At 39.3% G+C, this 20,617-nt stretch overlaps 1 protein-coding gene across 1 annotated transcript in view; it reads left to right on the forward strand.

Moving 5' to 3' along the window:
* Nucleotides 1–20,617, forward strand: part of Cog6 (conserved oligomeric Golgi complex subunit 6) — a 71,969-nt gene that overhangs the window by 39,371 nt on the left and 11,981 nt on the right. The window contains exons 6-8 of the mRNA XM_068229856.1: nt 2,667–2,827; nt 6,654–6,884; nt 8,858–9,019. Of these exons, the coding sequence (XP_068085957.1) occupies nt 2,667–2,827; nt 6,654–6,884; nt 8,858–9,019 (554 nt within the window). The remainder of the gene's footprint in view (nt 1–2,666; nt 2,828–6,653; nt 6,885–8,857; nt 9,020–20,617) is intronic.

Here is a 20,617-nt window from a genome sequence, read left to right on the forward strand (position 1 = left end):
TAACTTACCAAGGGAGATGTTCAATAAATTTGCAATTTCTTTGTAATCATTTAAGAACTGGCTAGGAAACAACAGATAGGGAATCTGCCACCTGGGCGACTGCCCTAAATGCAGATCAGTAGTGATTGATTAACCAGTGAATGCTACAAATTTATGAAAGTTTTAAAATGGAAATAATTTGTACACAACACGTGTGATGACAGTGTTTGATATCTCATTGTAAAGAGGAAGGGCCAATGTACAGAAAGGGTGGCTGAGTTCCATGTCACTGGAGCTCCAGCTGAGCACATCTACTGCCACCCAACCCAACCCAACCCAACCCAACCCTACCCAACCCAACCCAACCCCATGGCTCAGCAGCCGTGAAGGGCCATGGCCTACAGAGCGACTGCTGCTCAACCCAAAGGTCTGCAGATCACGAGGGTGTCGTGTGGGCAGCACAACGAATCCTCTCGGCCGTTATTCTTGGCGTTCTAGACCGGGGCCGCCATCTCACCGTCAGGTAGTTCCTCAATTGTAATCACGTAGGTTGAGTGGAGCTCGAACCAGCCCTCAGGTACAGGTAAGAATCCCCGACCTGGCCGGGAATCAAACCCGGGGCCTCCGAGTAAGAGGCAGGCATGCTACCCCTACACCGCGGGGCCGACCATCTACTGCCACAATGGTAGAAAATGATTTGGAACTTGTGGATGTGAATACTGATCATCCTGGTGATGAAGAAGAGGCTCCGGTGCAGTTAGTGCAAACATATGAGATAAGCAGGGATTGCAGTAGAATTTGACAGTCGGCAACTACACATTTCAGTGCAGTTATTCAGTAATGAATCCTTGTGAGATTTTTCACCAACTGTCATTTGAGATGAATGTGAAGCAGGCTCTAGGTAAAGTGATTCTGCAGCTTTGGTTTCAACAATACCTATCACACCCTATGGCAACGCTTCCGGCCATGCCCCAAACCCGGCTCCATTCAATTTTTTCTTCCTTCTTTTTCTCCCTGGAAACTTCCTGTACAGTCCCAGTAACATTAATGATGATGATGATGCTTGTTGTTTAAAGGGGCCTAACATCGAAGGTCATCGGCCCTAACATTAATGAATGAGTCAGTCCACCCACTAGTTCCTTTGACCCCAGCTCGTTTCCAGATCAGAGCAGCCTGTCAGCTGTTGGCAGTTCTTTGTTCTAAGTTTTTTTCCAACTCCTTGATTTGTTTACAAGAGTGAAAATATTCAAGCTTCCAGCCTTGCTAAGTGTCCTGTTGTAATTTTACAAGGGCAAGTCAGTAAGTGTGCAATTTTGCTCTAATTGTCTTTAGGCTGGCTCCATGGCTTTGCTCACCAGCCGCTAGATGGCACCGCTGTCTACATCTGTGGTAGGTTTTAGCGGTATCAGATCAGTACAGCTTGTGCTGTTGCAACGTAAAGGTGGCCACACCACTCTCTATTTGCACCACGGAAGAACAGCGTTCCGTAATCCGTTTTTTGTAGTCTGAGGGTGTACCAGGAGCGGAAATTCATAGAAGACTTTCAGCACAATACGAGGACAACGTTTTGCCACAGCGGATGCTTCCATTCCATGCTCTGACATTTGCTCTCTGGTTCGAAATGGTGAGCCCATGTTTCATCTCCAGTGATGATCCGTTTCTGAAATGTTTCACCTTCGTTAGCATGATGGTCCAGTAGGTGATGTCAGATTCTCAAACGATTGTGCTTCTGCTCTTCACTGACTTGTTTTGGAACCCATCTCAAACAGGCTTTGTGAAAGTTAAGCCTGTTATGCAGAACCATGGCTAATGTGCATATGGTTTGCCACATCATCAACCGTCACTCATCTGTTATTCAGAATCATATCATGCACTTGTTCAATATTGGCATCAGTTACAGCTGCAGATGGACGCCCGAATCTTTCCCCATCCTTCACGCTCGTGAGACCCCTTTTCAACTGTTCAGTCCACTAGTGAACACTTCGGTGTGACAAAACATTGTCCCCGTATTGTGCTGAAAGTCTTCTATGAATTTCCGCTCCTGGTACACCCTCAGACCACAAAAAATGGATTACAGAATGCTGTTCTTCCTTGGTGCAAACGGAGAGTGGCACGGCCATCTTTACAGCGCAACAGTGCAAGCTGTACTGATCTGATAATGCTGAAACCTACCACAGACGGAGACAATGGTGCCATCTAGCGGCTGGTGAGCACACAAAGCCATAGAGCCAACCTAAAGACAATTAGAGCAAAATTGCAAGTACTTATTGACTCGGTAGCTGGAATATCTTACCACTTTCAGCTCTCATTCTTTGTCTAAAGTGTTTTTTCCAGTGGTGCTGTTTATCTTAAAAGCCCAATTTTCTGCATTTCTGCTCCACTGTTGGCCTCCAGCTCTCAAGTTGAGGGGTTCAAACCCCAGGTTGTCAGAATTTTGAACAGTGGAAAAACGTCCACTTGACATCCATGTCGTATGATGTTGGCATGTAAGAGATCACTGGTGACACGTTTGGTCCCTACCTGACGAAATTAATTAAAACAGTGACACAGACTGTAGAACATAAAAATTGATGCAGTGGCATCCTAGATGGCACCATGCACATGGTAGCTGAGCCACGCACATCCAGGACTTGTTTCAGACTAATGAACACTAGTTTTTATGCCAACTGTTTTTTTTTTTTTTACAGATATATCTGAACAAGTCCAGGAAGCCCTTTCCAACATCACGGAAGGTGTTTGTCATCCGCTGAAAGTCCGAGTGGAACAGATATTGGCTTCAGAGACAAAACCTACTGTTCTCTATGGTGTTGCGAGCTTGATACAGTTTTATGAGAATATTATTGGACAAGTAAGTACATTGTACCGGTTTGTTCAGGTGAATTCCCAGTGTAGGCTGCGTTAGAATAACATAGTAAAGTACAGGGTGTAGCACTAAATGTCATACACTGAAAATTGTTTATAAAATTAGTAATTTTGGGTTCAGAATTGTATAATTTGGTGATGAGGAACCTTAGTTCGTTCATGGTTTGATACATGCTAGTACATGTCACAAATGCAACCTGTGCAATTGGTCATGGTGATATATGAAGTCCCTCCGTCAAAGGTAAATGCAACGACTGTTATTCCAGTTTCCAAGACCTGTTCATCTAGGATGGCTAACTGTGCTCCATTTACACAGAAATATCCCAGTGGAGTTTTTCAGGACAAATTTATAAATGCCAGATGAATACCCAAACTCTGAGAGTAGAGGAAAGTCATTGCCTGAGCCAGTACCTCCAATGAGAAATGAAAGAGAATTGTAGGCACGTACTTATTTTACAAACTTGCCTTGAAGATGCATCCACAACTAACCCACAGGTGGTGATCAACAGCATGATCTTCTCCCTTGATTGAATTATTTTGTTTGCTTTGCCATGACAATACCACATACAGAAGCGTGCACATTAATCGGAACAAGATACAGAAAAGTGTTCTCATATCAAAAGTTGTAAAAATTACTGACAATCAGTTCTGCAATTACAAAAATTCATACCTTAATGCTCTGTGACCTCCTTTGTACTTCAAAACAGCATGGACACATTTTGGTATGGATTCCTACAATTTTTCACTAATATTCTTGACCTCTTCATCGTGAAACTACACTTCAGTAAGCACTTTCGTCAATCTATCCAGTTTCGCCATTCCCTTCTTACGAATGGCCCATACATTTTTGATGGGATTTATATCAGGTGAGTTGCTGGATCGACGGAGCACTTCAATGTTTTTAACTTCAAAGAATTTGTTGACCTTTTTGGATGTGTGGCATGGTGCAAGATCTTGTAAAACACTTTCACCATCTGGAGAGAGTTCTTATAACTCGAGCACTACCCTCCTTCGAAGGATTTCTACGTACTGCTCACTCTTCATCACCTTCTTAACGGGGACTAAAGGTGCTGGTGCCTTGTAGATAAAACATCACTTTTGGAGGAATATGTGCCGGGGACATTTTTTCTGATGTTTCTTTACGCTCGAAAGGAACACTCTCACTACGAACTTTGGAATGGATTTCATCTGAAAGTATGACTTTCTTCCAAACCTCCACAGTGCAATCTTTATGTAGTTTAGCCCATATCAATAGTTTTTGTGCATAATGTCTGTCAGAAGCTGCTTCTTTGCTGGTCTGCACACTCTTCTTCCTGCTTGTAACAGTTTGTGGCAAAATGCTGTAACATGAACATTTCACCCCTCAGGCTTAAATCTCGGTTTAAGTTAAGTTATGTTTCCGAACACAGTTTCCTTCCTTCAGCTATAAAAAAGACTAAGTTTCTCGGTACTGCTTCAAAATTGAATTTACCTTTACCACACCAACACAACATTCTGAAGCAATTTGACTTTGTGACGTAGGAGTATGATCAGTTAATGTCACCATTTTTTAATGTTTCTGCTGGGTGTGTCAATTTGCAGTACAATCACACAACACTGAAAACTTATATAACCTTACCCAGAGACATTCAGCTGATTACAGTACTACTTTGTAAGGAACATCCAGTAATGTGAACAATAAAGCCACCATATGTCCGCAGTGCAATTAGTTTGAAAGTGGGAATGCACAATTCTTCCAACTTCAGTTATAAATAGTCTTAGAAATGACTGTGTTTGGATTAATTTGCACACTACTGTATCAAACATCGCTACTTCGTACCCATTTCTTGAAAATAATAATTTCCTCCCATTCTATTTCTGAGATTAAACTTCCTGAGTCTCTCCTTTTGCCCTTGTCGTCACATCTGTGTTCACCTTCCAATGTTAGCGGAACTTACTTCAACCTGTGTAATGTCACCAAACTGTGTTGCACAGTGGTAGCAGTATGCCCTCGGGCAAGCCTCTAGGGGAACTGATACAAGTAAGGCCTGAAGCTTGTGATCCAGCGAAGCACAAAATGTTTTGTGTCCTTAAAACTTAAATCACTGCTCAGAAAGGTAGCATATTTTACTATCCGCTGAACTGCCGTTTACAGTTAACTACAAGTTCACTCGCATTTGAGTTTTTCACTCGACAGATTTTCTCACAATCACGGTCAAACACACTCCACACCAGCCCGTCAAACTCCTGTTCTCACAGCGTAGTGTCATTCCAGAACAGCCCACAGATTGTTGAACTGCCTATAGCCCTCTGCCAGACTCACTCCTGATGAATGACTTACCATGAATTTGAACCCATCTGCTTACATTTACTCACTCACGACTGACACAACACTGACTCACTTGAGGCCGACTATGTTTTTTTAAATAGGCTCGCAGAAGATTCTCATAGTTGCTACTTAAAGATCATTCTTCCAGCTTCTTCTAGAAACTTCCTTATTGCAAATCTCGACAATTTTCTGGCTGTGTTGCTTTGCTCACTGCTGGTCCGCCCACACTGTCACCACTCATACGCAGTACCGACTTCTACTGACCACCCGCGGTCACAACCTTTATTTTCATAGTACATTTAACCCTTCTGAATGGGGGTGTTTAAAAATCTAGCCATCACTGGATGGAGGAGGAGGTTTCACTGGACATATAAAGGCTAGCATACCTATGCACCAACTGTTTTATAATACCATACATATATCAGTTTCCAACCAATTTTGATTATATAATTATATATATTAGAAGTAGCTTTTTGGCCCCCCATATATAGTGTGTTTAGTCTGGTCGTTGAAGTGAGGAAATTTGCATACGGATTCAAATGGGTCAAGAAAAGGGAAGTGACAATGGTACAGTTTTTCGACAAATAAGACCTGAAAGTTTGTTTCTGCACTATTACCATCAACATGATGAGGGCAGTGGTAACATACACCTCATTTTCAGTGACTGGAATCAATTCCCTTATCCTAGATCGAAATGGAAATAGCATTCCTCAATACTTTATGTAGCAATTTTTTTCTGTTACAGTCAGCTGGATGAGTTCAAGTGAAAAAGGAAAACTGTTTGAAAGCCTTTATTGGTTCCACAAGATTTAGAGCTCAACCTTGGGGTCCAACCACCTTACAATATGTCTATTTCCTTCCAGTAAATATTACATGCAGCATGAATACTGGCTTCACGCTCATCACAGTCTAATTCGGCAACATCAACATCAACATCACTGTCATCACAATTGTAGCTAAAATTATAATTACTATCCTCATAATCATTAAACACTAATTTAATATGCTTTGTATAGCATCGCTAGAAAAATGATCCTAATTTACCAACGCCATTGTGGGAAAAGTACATGAGCGAATAGATGAATTTTACACATTGATGACGTGAAAAATCGTTAAAATGGATCGATAGATATATGAAACGAAAGGACAAAGGTTTATCTAGATGGCTGTGAAGAGACTTAGGAAACTCACGGGATAGAATGACAATGCAGAGACACGTAACTCCACAGCAGCAGGTGGCTACTGCATGACACTCCACGCTGCCGGGTTAATTTGTATTTATGATTGTTCGCAGTGTTTATATTTCCAGTTTATAATTTGTTTTTATTTTGTGTTGTAACATTAAGTTATTTCTGATACAATTAAATAAATCTGTATTCCTTTAACTCAAGATCACCTTCCATGCACAATGTGAATCCCATTTTGTCTGAGAACTAGTGTTGGAGTGTAGCTAAATTATAGCTACAAAATTTTTAGTTGACATGCCCAACTTACGTGTCGTCAGGTGGTGCCTAACAGTCTACTGCAGAGTACTCTACGAGAGATGTCGGAACTGAGTCGGCAGACTTTCCTCATGACTCTGGAGAACCAGGTGAAGCAGCACCTTCGGGAGCCACTGGAGACTTCTCGCGCTGACCTCGCTCCAGCTGCAGGTATCAGCCGAGTGTTGAGTCTCCTGAAGGAGGTTCTGGCTGTGGCAAATATTTCCGAGGGCCGGCAGGAAGACTTGAAGAAGGTGAGAAGTCTAATGTTTTTGTTAATGTGAAACTTGTGCACTGCCAGTCAAAGGAAGCATAACACGTAAATGTTTTCAAAGAGTATGAATTTAATGAACTCAAAATGTAATTGAAAATTCATTGCAGCTTTATTTCAAGTGGAGGATAATTTTTCACTTAAATATTTACTTTGATTTTGGGTAAATCTTGGTATGTGAAAGTTGTTTTTTTCCATTTCAATTTTTCAAATTTCAACCGTAAAACATCCTTGCACATTCGGTGTTACCACCCCTCACTCGAATAACAGCTTGCATCGTGAAATTAGTGAGTGGATGTCAACTTGCTGAACTGCTTTCCATTTCTCAATAAGAGCTGCCTGAAGTTCATCCAAGCAATAGAGTGCTTGTCAACAAACACATCCCACACTTGCTTCGTGGGATTGAGGTCGAGCTCGTCAGGCAAGTGTGGAGATCATGTCAGTGTGATGAACACAGGAAGGAGCAGTCAGAGCTGATGCCACCCCACATAATGGTGGACTCCCTCCTCTGTATTGATGGTGTCAATGCATATCTACGAAATACTCACTTTTCAGGACAAGCAAAATATTATTTTATTCCTTTTAGCTGTATCATTCTCAATGCAATTTTATTTTGGTATAAATAAATACCGCACAAGATACATTCACTTCCTTACATAAAACCACTTTATTGCCGCTACATGTATTCCTTAACAACTCAGAGTTAGACACAATTATACACAGCAGTACACTATTAAGGGAAACGTACTGAAACAGTTTACTGTTGATTCTTGTCAAGTACAAATATCTGCAAGTTCTCACACTGATCAGTCACTTCACCATCACACAGTCGATTCTGACAAATACAGATATCAACTCACTCTAACCCACACTCTACATACTCTTACTGCACTGTCTCTCTCTGTCACTGACTGACTGACTGACTGACTGTGACCGACCTACCTACCTACCTACCTACCTACCTACCTACCTACCTACTTGTCAGCTCGATATATGTACTGTTTGCCTGGTGTGAAAATGCGAAACCATGGAAAATCATCTTCAGGGCTGCTGACGGGATTCAAATCCATTAACTCCTGAATCTAAGCTCTCAGATGTCGACAGAAATTAAGAAGTCCTGCATACTAGAACTTTATAAATATTTAACATGTTCTGGATTAAATGTGGCATACCTGAAGTAACCAAACTCTGTTCTTTAATTTTGACTATTCCTACTACAAGCGCCTCTGTCGAATGATCTTTCTTGGCAATGAAATGGATAAAAGTTATTTCAGAAGTACACAAACACAAGAAAAAATATCAAAATTGTCATTATTTCATTTGAGAAGAAACTCCTGAAAAGCTGTACAAACAACCCGGGTTTCCATAATTCTGTTTTAAACAGTTTTGCTGCCAAACATCGCCGGATAGAGCTATGTTACAACAAATAATATATGTAGATGTACAGAAAGGGTAGATTTGTGTAAGTTTAAAAATGCATGCTTCTCTTTGAGCTTTAATACCCATAAATTGTTTTTATCCATTTTTTAACAAAGTAGTGTGCTAACACTGTGAATAACGTATCAGTAAACGAGAGCTCAAGAAGCCGCATTGTCACATCCCAATATCAGTGGAAGTGTGTTACCTCCATAAAACTCCAAAACTAACCGTAGGTGACGATCAGAAACTGGATGTTTTCATATTCTTGTTAACAATGTGTACCGGGCGAGTTGGCTGTGCGGTTAGGGTCGCGCAGCTGTGAGCTTGCATCTGGGAGATAGTGGGTTCAAACCCCACTGTCTTTGGCCCTCATCCTCCTCCTTTCCTCTTATTCAGCTCCTGCACTTCTCCATCTTCCTTTCTCCTTCCACCATTCTTCTTCCATCTTGTTACAGTCCAGGTTTTTCTTCTTCTTCTTGCACTGCTCTTTATTGATTTGATCCACCTTGTTCTCGGTCTCCCTCTCGGTTGTCGCAGATCGTGTCCTGCGTGATGGAGCCGCTACAGCAGGCCGTCATGGAGAGCGCTGCCAGGTTCTCGGCTATGGACATGGCGGTCTACCTCCTCAACTGTTTACATCAGATGCACGACACTCTCTCGCTCTACGAGTTCATGGACGACAGGCTAGAAAGGATTCAGGTAAGCATATATCGTACTCTGGAAATACATCGTCGTCATCATCATCAGCCCCAACTCCATTTTACTGGGAGTGGTGTGTTTAATAATACTAGTGCTTACCAGTTCAATGGATGAGCCAGCTATCATGTGGTGGGGTCGTGTGAGGTGGGTGAAGGGACGACTCCTTTAAAAAAAAATCTATTCTCTAAAAACCTTTTTCTTTCCTTTCTTTTTTTTTCCCCTTTTCTGTCATGTCTTGCGATCCTCATACAGATTTTGTTCCTGGGAATCCTTGTATGTGGATCTGTCTTTTTCAGCCTCCAGGGGCCTATTCCACAAAAGTATGGTCTTGTACATTACAAGTAAATTCTCTAGTAACTTGTACAAATACCAGAGTTTCTGTTCCACAAAAGAATTTTCTACAGTTGTACTTTACTACTCCATACTTACAAATTACCAGTGAATTTTTATGGGTGTGTTCCACGAAAGTACTAGTACTTGTAACTTACTAGTCAATTGGGAAGAATTCTCTACCAGTGAAAGGACATTAATACATAAATGTACTAGTGCTATTTAAATATGCTTATTTCAGATACATTTTGATAAATATGTGGTCTATCAGTAGACATAGTGATGAAAATAAACCATCTGTACAGGGAAAGAATAAACTTCCAGTTTAACACTGTATTTTAATACAATGAACGTTTTAGCTTAAGCACAATACAAGTGGAAGAACTTTTGATAGATAATGGCCATAGGTTAAAACATCCTACGAACAGAAATAAATCTCTCTCTGCTAAACAACGGTTACTAACATCACTACATTGGCTAGGAAATGGTTGTCATTCTGTGGTAGCTGCAATAAATGATATAAAATTTCCTCAAACTGTTCGTTGGCCTGAAAATACTGAACAAACATGTTCGTAAAAGGACATTCCTGGAATCATTAATGAGCAGAATATCTCTTCCATACGTCCAACTTTTCCCCTCAAAAGCTCCATGAGCTTTTCCCAAGTCAAATATTTCCATCCAATCATTTATTTTGACTTGTTTTTTCAGACTCTCGCTGAATGCACCAAAACAAACATCTTTCCTTTTTTCTATTTCCTTCAAAATGAATAACTTTGGTTCTCTTGACATCATTTTAACAATTCATGCAGAGTTTGCAATTATGTTTGGCGGCCGAATATCGTTATTAGCGGCAAATGATTCCTAATGACAGACCAAGGTAGCCTATATCACCTATCGTGGAACATATGCAAGGATCACGGAAGAACATAATGGGTGAGAATAACGGAGTAATTTTCTATCATCAAAGAAATAAACTGAAAAATAACATCGTAGCATTAAGAAATTCACAGGAATATTAGTTCTTTGAATCTTAGCTGCATAAGTTACCTTAAAATACGATATTACGATAAATGCGGCAAGTATAACCTAATTTAACGAATGAAATACGAGGATAAACAACTGATTCATGCTATGACGTAGTATGTTTATTGATATGTCGTCACTTGTAAAACTTGTAACTATTCACTGGTAATATACAAGAGACTTTTAATCTTTTGTGGAACAGAAATGTACAACTCCATACTTTACAAGAACCCGCACTAGTAACTTGTAATGTACAAAACCATACTTTTGTGGAATAGGCCCCAGTTGTATAATCTCTGTCCTTCCTCTTTGTCTCCTTCCTTTCACTTTTGGTCACTGGATTTCCATGCAAATGCATGTTTTTAAATAAACTGGTTACACTTCTCTAACTTTGCAAATATTTGTTTTATGACTTAATGATTCTAAATAACTGTTGTTTTTTCCTGCATGTTTGTATGTTTTGGCCTTTTTATGAGAAAATTCATGCATAATGCATATTTTTGAAGATTTTCGATTTGATAGTGAATATGTGGACGTTTATATTGCATAATATGACTTTTCTTCTGACTTTGACGCATATATAATGTTAAGTTGCATGATAGTGCCTTTTATGAATGTTGGTGTGCAGAATTTGGGATGCTTTTACAGGTTTATACAGTATGTCTATTATTGAGAGACAGAGGGAATGTGTTCCTGACATCCTGTTTGACAGCCAAAGTTAGTAGAGGTCCTATGAACCAATTAACCAAGCACTTTCTTATCTATTGCTTGAGTAAACATTGATGTAAGCTGGAAGGCCCCACGTCGATCACTGTAATTGTTAGGAATTAAGTGTCCCAGTTATACATTGCTATGAATTGAACTGTAAATTGTCCCTTACTAAATATTACTAATTTTTTTGTCTATATTAGACGAACAAAACAAAACTTCTATCACACTTCTTTGACACCGCATTACTGAGATAGCACTTTACAAAGCTTCGTTTTGCACGGAACCCTCTTCTGTTGTTATCCTGAAGATTATTATCGCAGCTTCAGTTTTTAGTAGTTATTGAAGATATCTGCAATCATCGTAGGGAGAAGTAGCTGCGGCAGGTAGCGATAAGGTGAACAAAGAGATCCGTTCAAATCCTGATTTTCAGTTCGTCAAGCTTATAAAGGACGTATTGTGGTGAAAATGCAAAGATGTAAAATTTGACCTCACTTTGTCCCCATGTCTTCATTTAGTTATGCAGCTGTCACTCCTTGTGACGTAGAAAGGTCTGTGCTTAAGAATGTGCTGAGAGATAAATGGATGAGCTTAAATCAAGACAATTTGGAGAAATTAGTTTTTGTTGGTTTCAAAAGAAACTGAATTTTGATGGTGCACATTTTACAGTTTATTGTGCATGTTTTGCCGTATGACAGCGCATGAATGCATGTATATTTTGGGATTTGATATTGCATGGAAATCTGGGCTCTACTCATGACATACGTGTACCATTGAAGTGCAAGTTTTGTTAACAAGAACCTTGATGCTGACTTCATTTCTGTTCCTGTCTTTTTACCGAGCTCGATAGCTGCGGCCAGTATCCAGTATTCAGGAGATAGTGGGTTCGACCCCCACTGTCGGCAGCCCTGAAAATGGTCTTCTGTGGTTTCCCATTTTCACACCAGGCTGTACCTAATTAAGGCCATGGCCGCTTCCTTCCCACTCCTAGTCCTTTCCTGTCCCATTGTCGCCATAAGACCTGTCTGTGTCGGTGCAACATGAAGCAACGTGCAAAAAAAAAAAAAAAAACCAGAAATAAAAGATCCTGTCTTTGCTTGTTATTTGAATCATAGTTCTGTTGAATCCAATTTCTGTTGCTATTATTGTTGGATAGAATATGTGTTTCCATGTCGCACATGAGATCTGGTACAAATTTAACATATTCACTCATCATCATCATTTTCCAGCTCAATTTTCCCGGTTGTGGTGTACAAGCGCTTGCCACTTCTTCCTGTCAGAGTGTAGTTTCTGATCTTGTACGTCCTCCCCCTTACTATTCCTCTTGCTGACCTCCAATTTCACTTTGTCTATCCATCGATTCCTTGGCCTCCCAACTGACCGCTCCCCCTTCACTTCTCTCTCAAAGTAATTCCTTGCTGTTCTCGTTCTGTCCATCCTCATAACTTGTCCCTCCTGTTTGCTTCACTTCTAATCGTGTTCTTCCCGGTCTTTTGGTTCATTGTTCTGATGAATTTCATTTCTGTTGACTGAATTTTACTATTCGCATTGTTATGCAGGGTACAGGTTTCGAGTCCATATGTGAGAATTGAAATGAAGTAGGTATAGAACATGGTCAATTTTACTTTCTGGGGTATTTTAACATCCAAGAGTAGATTTCTCATGTGAAAATAAAATTGAGAAGCTTTCTGAGTTGTATTAAGTATTTCTTGGTGATTTCTTGGAAATTTATGTTTTTGACTGCTACCAATATCAAGCACATCTGTAGATGTTTTAGAACACTGGTTCATATAGATTCTTATATTTCCCACTGATGACATGGAAACTGGCTCTGTGGATCAATGAAGCTTTGTATTGATTTTTGTGCCTGGTTTTAATGATTTGAAATAATGGTATCATTTTCGATACACATTTGAACCTGAGTTATTTGTATATCAAGGTGAAGAGCAGATTTTACTTATAAATAAGAATTGCTTACAAATCAGGGTTAGATATTATGTCATACAATTATTAAAATAATTTTCTCTATTTTCAGGTTACTTGAGGGATGTAAGTTAACAATGTAATTTATACTGGTGATACTTGTAATATGTCAGGTTTGCAATATCATTAATCAATATTGTTGTTTTGCACCCAATTTTTAAAAATTAATCTAAAATAGAGGTTTTTTGATAATGTGTGTGTAATTAATCATTAATCATTGCCCCAGAGGAGTGTAACAGGCTTAGGCAGCTGGCACAATTCCTATCCTCGCCGCTAGATGGGGCTTCATACATCCATCCCTGATCCGGTCGAATGACTGGAAACAGGCTGTGGATTTTCATTTCATTTTCATTTCTCTGTAAAGTGAGATAGAAGCAATTCCTAAATCTCCAGCTATTTCAGTTTTATGTGGATTATTGTCCGCTTCTCATATAAATATTACTTTCTCGTCCAGCGTGTAACTTTTCTCTTTCCATTCTCCATGGCAGACTAACAGCCACATACAATTTGGCAATATGATAAATGTCAGCTCTCGACCTCCTTCTAATGTGTCTCATTTTCATAACCTGCTTACAATTAAAATGGAAGAGTGTCTTATAATCCAAACACGTGTCTCATAGTCTTTCTACTTTAGCTTTATGCTGGGCAGTCACTTTCCATGATCTTCGCTATACCCCCCCCTTACATCTCTGATATCTGCAACTGAAGTCCCACTCTAATGTATTTTTCTTTTTTTATGTTGCACCAACACTGGCAGGTCTTATGGCAACGATGGGATAGGAAAGGGCTAGGAGTGGGAAGGAAACGGCCGTGGCCTTAATTAAGGTACAGCCCCAGCATTTGCCTGGTGTGAAAATGGGGAACCACAGAAAACCATCTTCAGGGCTGCAGTCAGTGGAGTTTGAACCCACTACGTCCCGGATGCAAGCTCACAGCTGCGCACCCCTAACCGCTTGGCTAACTCGCCCGATATATTGCATTTCTAACACCTGTATTTCAGTAACAACAGGAAACTCATACACCTGCAGTGTTATTTTAATGCTGTTACATGCAAAGCAACTGTCTCGTAATCTTTCTCTTTCCGTTAAATGCCGCGCTGTTCCTTCCCACAATCTATGTTACGCTACCGCGTCGCATCCCTTCGACATCTGCATTTAGTTAAAGTCCCTTTACCAGCAATGCCAACTCTAATGTATCATGTTTTTAATTTGCCTGTGTTTTGATCAGACATTATTTTAATTGTGGTACATGCAAATAAACTGCATTTAAGAAAAATCAATGGTATAACACCAAATTAGATGGGTTACATACGAATCAGATTTAACATGTTTTTAAGCTATGATTTGCCGTGACCTACAGAAATTTATGTATAAAACAAAAATTACACAAAACTGAGTTATGTATGAACCAGTCTCGACTGTATTCTAAAATGGAACATGGTTGAACATATAGGTCTTGTTTCCAAGCTGTGAACATGACTTTCTCTGTGTGTTATTTGTGTCCAAAAAAAAAAAAAAAAAAAAAAAAAAAAAAAAAAAAAAAAAAAAAAAAAAAAAAAAAAAAAAAAAAGAGAAGCTTAATAATTCTAGTGAAGTTGAGAATGTGGTGGATGAAAGAGTTGCAGCTGACATTTTAGATGATGAAAATATAATGCTGAGTGATTTGGTGATAGCGGAGAAAATGAGTACATTTTCTTAAAAGAGAAACTTTCCTTAGAAATGTATTGTTTTACCACTCAACTTCAGTAAAACTGTGTCTACAAACAGATTAAATAAATCCTGAACTTCGTGAACATGTCACTCAAATCTATCCACTAGTCTTTTAAGGTATTGAAGTTTAAAGATGTTAGTCATACTGGGAGATTATAGGTAGGTTGTTACAGCTAATAAAACTTCTTTATGTTGACAATCAGGCTGCTGTGAGAATTGATGATATAATGTGTTCCTGGATCAGAGTAGTTACAGGTATTAGACGAGACTGTAATTTTCACCTTTCTTGTTCGCACTATGCATGGATCATTTACTGAAGGGTATAAAGTGGCAAGGAGGGATTGAGTTTGGACTATGCCGACGACTTGATCTTATGGCAGACTGTGAGCCTGAGAAGAGATGTAGCGAGTATGATGTGAAAATTAATGTTTCCAGGACTGAATTGATGTCGGTAAAAAACCTAAGAGAATTATGCCAGTGCAGAATACAAAACTGGAACAGGTAGATCATTTCAAGTATTTAGGGTGTGTATTCCATCGGGACGGTGATATAGTGAGGGAAGCTTCAGCAAGATGCAGCAATGCTAATGCAGAGAGCTCACCGTTTTGGTGATCAACGGTATTCTGTCAGTAAGACGTCAGCTCCCACATGAAATTATCTTTACACCAGTCTATATGGGAGAGAGAGCTGGGTAGACTCACCGTATCTTCTTCATAAATTAGAAGTAACAGACATGAAAGTAATGAGAATGATTGTTGGTACAAACAGTTGTGAACAATGGCAGGAAGGTGTTCAAAATAACAAGATAGAGGCTTGGTTAGGAATAAACTTTATGGATGAAGCTGTACGCATAAACCAGCTTTGATAGTGGGGTCATATGAGACAAATGGAGGAGGATAAGTTTCATAGGAGAGTAATGAACTCGGTCATGGAGGGTAAGAGAAGTAGAAGACGACCAAGGTGGTGATAGTTGCACTGAGGCTTGTATGTTGTATGTTGTATGTTGGGTATGCAGCCCGAAGGCTCCACCAACAGCTGTCATAGATAGCCTAGGTGTCACTGAAGAGGCATATTAGGGAATGAGGTAGTTTCCCCGTTGCTTTCCTCGCTGAGCCAGAAGTTGCTATTACATATCAATCTGCCAAGCCCACTGAAATGCATGCACCAACTGACCCTATGAGCAACATTTTCACACCATTCATAACAGGGACTGGCTGCATAAGGAATGGTATTACTAGCATCACTCATACCTCAGTCACTTTCATATTGTCAAAGCCAAGGATGAGACTGAGACAGGTCAATGAAAGTAACAAATTTATTCTAGCCCATACCAGAAGACATAGTGCACTGTAAACACTACATCTCGCCAGCAAAGGCTTTAATCTTTTAATTATAAACAGGCACAGATCTACACTGACCAGCACGATAAATGCAACACATTGTAAATATTGAAGGATTACGTGTAATTGTTCATTAAACGTAGCTGTAGTCCTTCTGCTTTTTGTTGCCTGTAATAACCTACCTTAATTGCACATCCCTCAACACAGCTAACATCCATTTACTTTGCCATATGCCTTCTCTAGACCTACAAAATATAAACATAACTGTATGTTCCTTTCGTAGTGTTTTTCAGTTTCTTGACCCATACTAAAAATCTGGTTCTATGGTCAGAAACTACCTCAAACACATGAAAATACAGTATCTTTGATGTTAAAAAGTATTCTGATAATAATATCTCGTGCTACAACTTGATTTTAAATTGTTACTTGTTAGTGTTGTGAGAGGTTTCTCACACAAGAGGTTGTTATAGCTCAGTGGTCAGAGTCTTAGGCTTCTTGTTTGATTACTGGTCAGATCGAGAGAGAGTAAGTTTAAAGGGTGAATTCCCTCGGTGTTTGTCATCATTGCCAGTCCATCAGAGCAAATCGTGTAATTCTGCTGTTATGGATATTATTCTGCTAGTCCGTCTCCTTGGCTCAACGGTCAGCATCGAGGCCTTTGGCTCTGAGGGTCCCGGCCAGGTCTGGGATTTGAATCTCGTCTGATTAGTTCTTCCAGCTCGGGGACTGGATGTTTGTGTTTTTCCCAACACTCTCCTCTTCATATTCAGTCAACACACCACACTACCAACCGCCACAGAAACACGTGATAGTGATTACATCCCTGCATATAGGATTGGAATCAGAAAGGGCATCTGGCCGTAAAACAGGGCCAAGTCCACATGTACACACAGTTCTCACCCGTGACCCCACAGAAGATTCTCCTGCTTCCTATTCTTCATTGGAATTGTGGTAATTAATAATTAGTATGAAATACTGTGCAATGAATTCAGTTACCACCTATAAGTGCTGTAAGGAGTCGAGTAATCACATGTATTCCCTGAACAGTGCAATGTACTTACAGGATTTACGTCGCTCTTTTCCCTGTTCGTGCACTATATCTATACTCACAGAAGTTTGTAATATGAAAGGAAAAAGTTCAATAACATAGTTTCATTTTGAGAAATGATTCACTGGCAGATATGTTGTGATGTTAATTATGCATGACTTTTATGAACCTTGTATGCAAATGGGGCTTCTTTCTTCTTCATTTGTCTTTATTTACATGTAGGGCGAGGTATATACTACAAGTCTTATAACTACATTCACACTTGGTCTACCAGAGTAGTCATTCTGTTCCTAGTTATAGGAACAGCCTTTATAGGATATATTCTACCTTGGGACAGTTATTACAGATCTTTTATTGCCTGTTCCCTACCTAGGTATCAACCTAGTACAGTGGCTCTGATGAGGATTTACTGCTGACAATGCTTCACTTACATGATGTTCCATCTTTTACTTCTTCTTACCATTTATTGTAGCCATAATAGTAATAATTCACCTATTTCTTCACCAAACAGGATCAAAGAACCCCTTAACTCTTATAGTACCAGGTGGCCGATCTGTCGGCCATTTTTCTTTCGCCTGTATTTTCAATTTCTGCTGCACAATGGCAGCATAAGTAATACTGCTGAAAGATTGAATCTTTTACTCCCTGAAAATACCAATAACATGTGATATGGTAAAGTTTTATAAAAGCTTTCTTTCAACGCATTGTAAGTTTCGCGTGTGGTAGCCCTGCACTCTGCCGCTTTGTGTTTCTTGTTATCTCGTTTGTTTGTACGTTTGTTTATTTATTTACTTCCAGTAATGTAAGGATGGATAAGTATATGAAAGATGATTAAAATACGCAACGTTTTAACATTAAGTGATTCATTAGATGATAATTTGTGTGTATTTAATCTGCGCGTGCATAATTTTGTAAAAGTTCGTATTTCTCAAAAAAGTACTATCAAGAATTGTGTAAAACATGAGTTTTTGTTCAAAATTAGCTGAATATTCTCACAAAGGTATCATACCCATGGTAGAAATATACTATAAATGTAAAAATGAGGTCAAATTTTGAAATGCAAGTTTTTCAAAAAGTAGTAAAAGTTCATACACTTTTAAATGAAGAAAATGAAACTCTAATGAAGTTACAGTCACACTCATATGTTCTCTATTCACCTGTGTGCCATGGAAAAAAAGAAGAGGATTTACCTCCAAAAATGTAGGTAGGGGAATATTTTTCCTTATTGTGTGCATTTTCATTAAAATTGTCTTTGCAACCACTACATTACAGCCTAGCATCAAAAGGGTTAAGTTTAAATAGCATATCAGATAAAATCCCTTTCCACTGCTACTTCTCCTTTAAGGGTATTTTCAGATTTATCATCATAGTTGCTATTTTATTATTATTAACTTTATCAGAATCATATATACTACCATATATACTACAAGAACCAGACAATTTCCCCCTGCCAATCCGCTAGTTACACCTGTCCACATTCAACCAGAATGATATTTCCTTTTCGCTCATACCATTTTGCAGTCAATGCCTAATAAACTACGAGGTGAACCGCCCGTGTTATATCAGTAGCCACTCTCGTTATTCTCCCCTTTACAGCTAATAATAAATTCTTAGGGGTTCAGTTTTAACCTATCAACCAAATTCTGTTCTGGTCAAGAGTATCCTTTGTTGTCCGTCTAACATGAATTGGTGCACGGCCAGTGGAATACCCGTACATCATTTCGTCAAATCCTCACTGTATTTTGCTTCCCTTTCCCTTCAAAACTGAATTGTTAAGGAAAGCTGGTTCAAATTAAGAGGAATATTTACTCTCAGGAATGTAGAGAACAGGAGAGAGATTAAGAAAAGTTTTTCAGTGATGTGTCTTAGATATGAAGCTCTGCTTGAAAACCTCAATTCTACTGTGGTTTGCAACTCACACCAGACACAGAACACACTTCTTACAAGGGCTGCACCAAGCTGGTAGTCCTTGAACAAATTACAGTGAAACCTCGTTAATTGCAAGTCGTTTGGACGCAAAATCGAACTTTGAATGACGTGATTTTTAATTAACCGCCAACTTGTAATTCAGAAATGCCAACCTTTTCCGCGTCACAAAATATTCTAGACCCATTTTTTTGTATGATTAACCTTGATTCACAGTTTAAATCTTTCAAATGCCACGGGAATTTTTTTTTTTCCAAAATGTATCCAATAAGGTGCAGTTACAACATTCAAATAATGAACTTGAATAACTCACTGACAAACGTAACCTCACACAATGAAAAAGAAAAAGCAACATTCAGCAATCTATGTTGAGTCCTCTGTGCAAGTCCTTTATTTACTGCATGCATTTTAGATGTCCTGTACTTGCATGGAAAGTAACCGATGCCCTTAAAACATTCTGGCTTATCGAACTTTCCTATGGTGAGGGGAGAAAGTCTCTTGCTTCCGTCTGCATTACAACACAGTACAGTGACTCTCTCCTTGTACGATTTCCTGCCACGACACATCTCTCCTAATTCAAAAATGCCAACCCTTGCAGCGTCACAAAGTATTCTAAGACCCATTAATGCATGCCATCACCTTCATTCACAGTTTAAACCTTTCAAATGCCACGGAAAAAAGCTATTTCCAAAATGTATCCAACAAGGTACATTTAGCATTTACATTATTCAGTTAATGCACTTGAATAAATCACTGGCACACATAACCTCATGCAACAAAATAAAAGAAAGGCATACGGTTCAAAGACGAGGACAAATTATGCTGGCTCCTCTAAGCAAAACTTTCTTTTTGGGATTACTGTACTGTTTGCATTTTTTAGATGCCTTGTACTTGAACGGGAACTGCCCGACGCCCTTAAAATATAGTGGCTTATTGAACTTTCCTATGACGAGGGGAAGAAGTCTCTCACTTCCGTGTGTTTTGCAACACAGTACAATGACCCTCACCCTTGTACGATTTCCTGGCTGGCACTTCTCTTCTTGAACACCATAAGTCCATTTGGGCTCAGCATTAAGAGAAATGCAGTTTCATCGGCATTGACAGTATTGTTTGGTGCATACGAATTGATTATCTGAGCCACGCTTTTTCGCCAACTGTCGACATTGGCAGGGTTCGCAGATTCTGCTTCTCTGCACACTGCCTGCTACATGATATTTTGTGGTGTTCCTCAAAATGCTGAATACAAAAGAATTGCTATTTTACTCAATCTTCGCAAATATGAAGCACACCGTAGACACACTGAAGTGAGTGAAAGTATGGAAAGCTACCCCAGCACGTTCCGGAAGACGCGTTCTATCATGACGCTGATACATTTTGAATTGAAATTACTCTGTAAAATACTATTTTTATGTAAAGGCAGTTTTGAATTAAAAGTCTCATTTTTGGTAATAGGACCGACATTGTTCTTCGAATTATGAATTATCCGTATTTTGAATTAAACAATTTAAATAACATGCAAAACCGTACCTCA

This window comes from Anabrus simplex, chromosome 1, assembly GCF_040414725.1.
Source record: "Anabrus simplex isolate iqAnaSimp1 chromosome 1, ASM4041472v1, whole genome shotgun sequence".
In the NCBI taxonomy this organism is placed as follows: domain Eukaryota; kingdom Metazoa; phylum Arthropoda; class Insecta; order Orthoptera; family Tettigoniidae; genus Anabrus; species Anabrus simplex.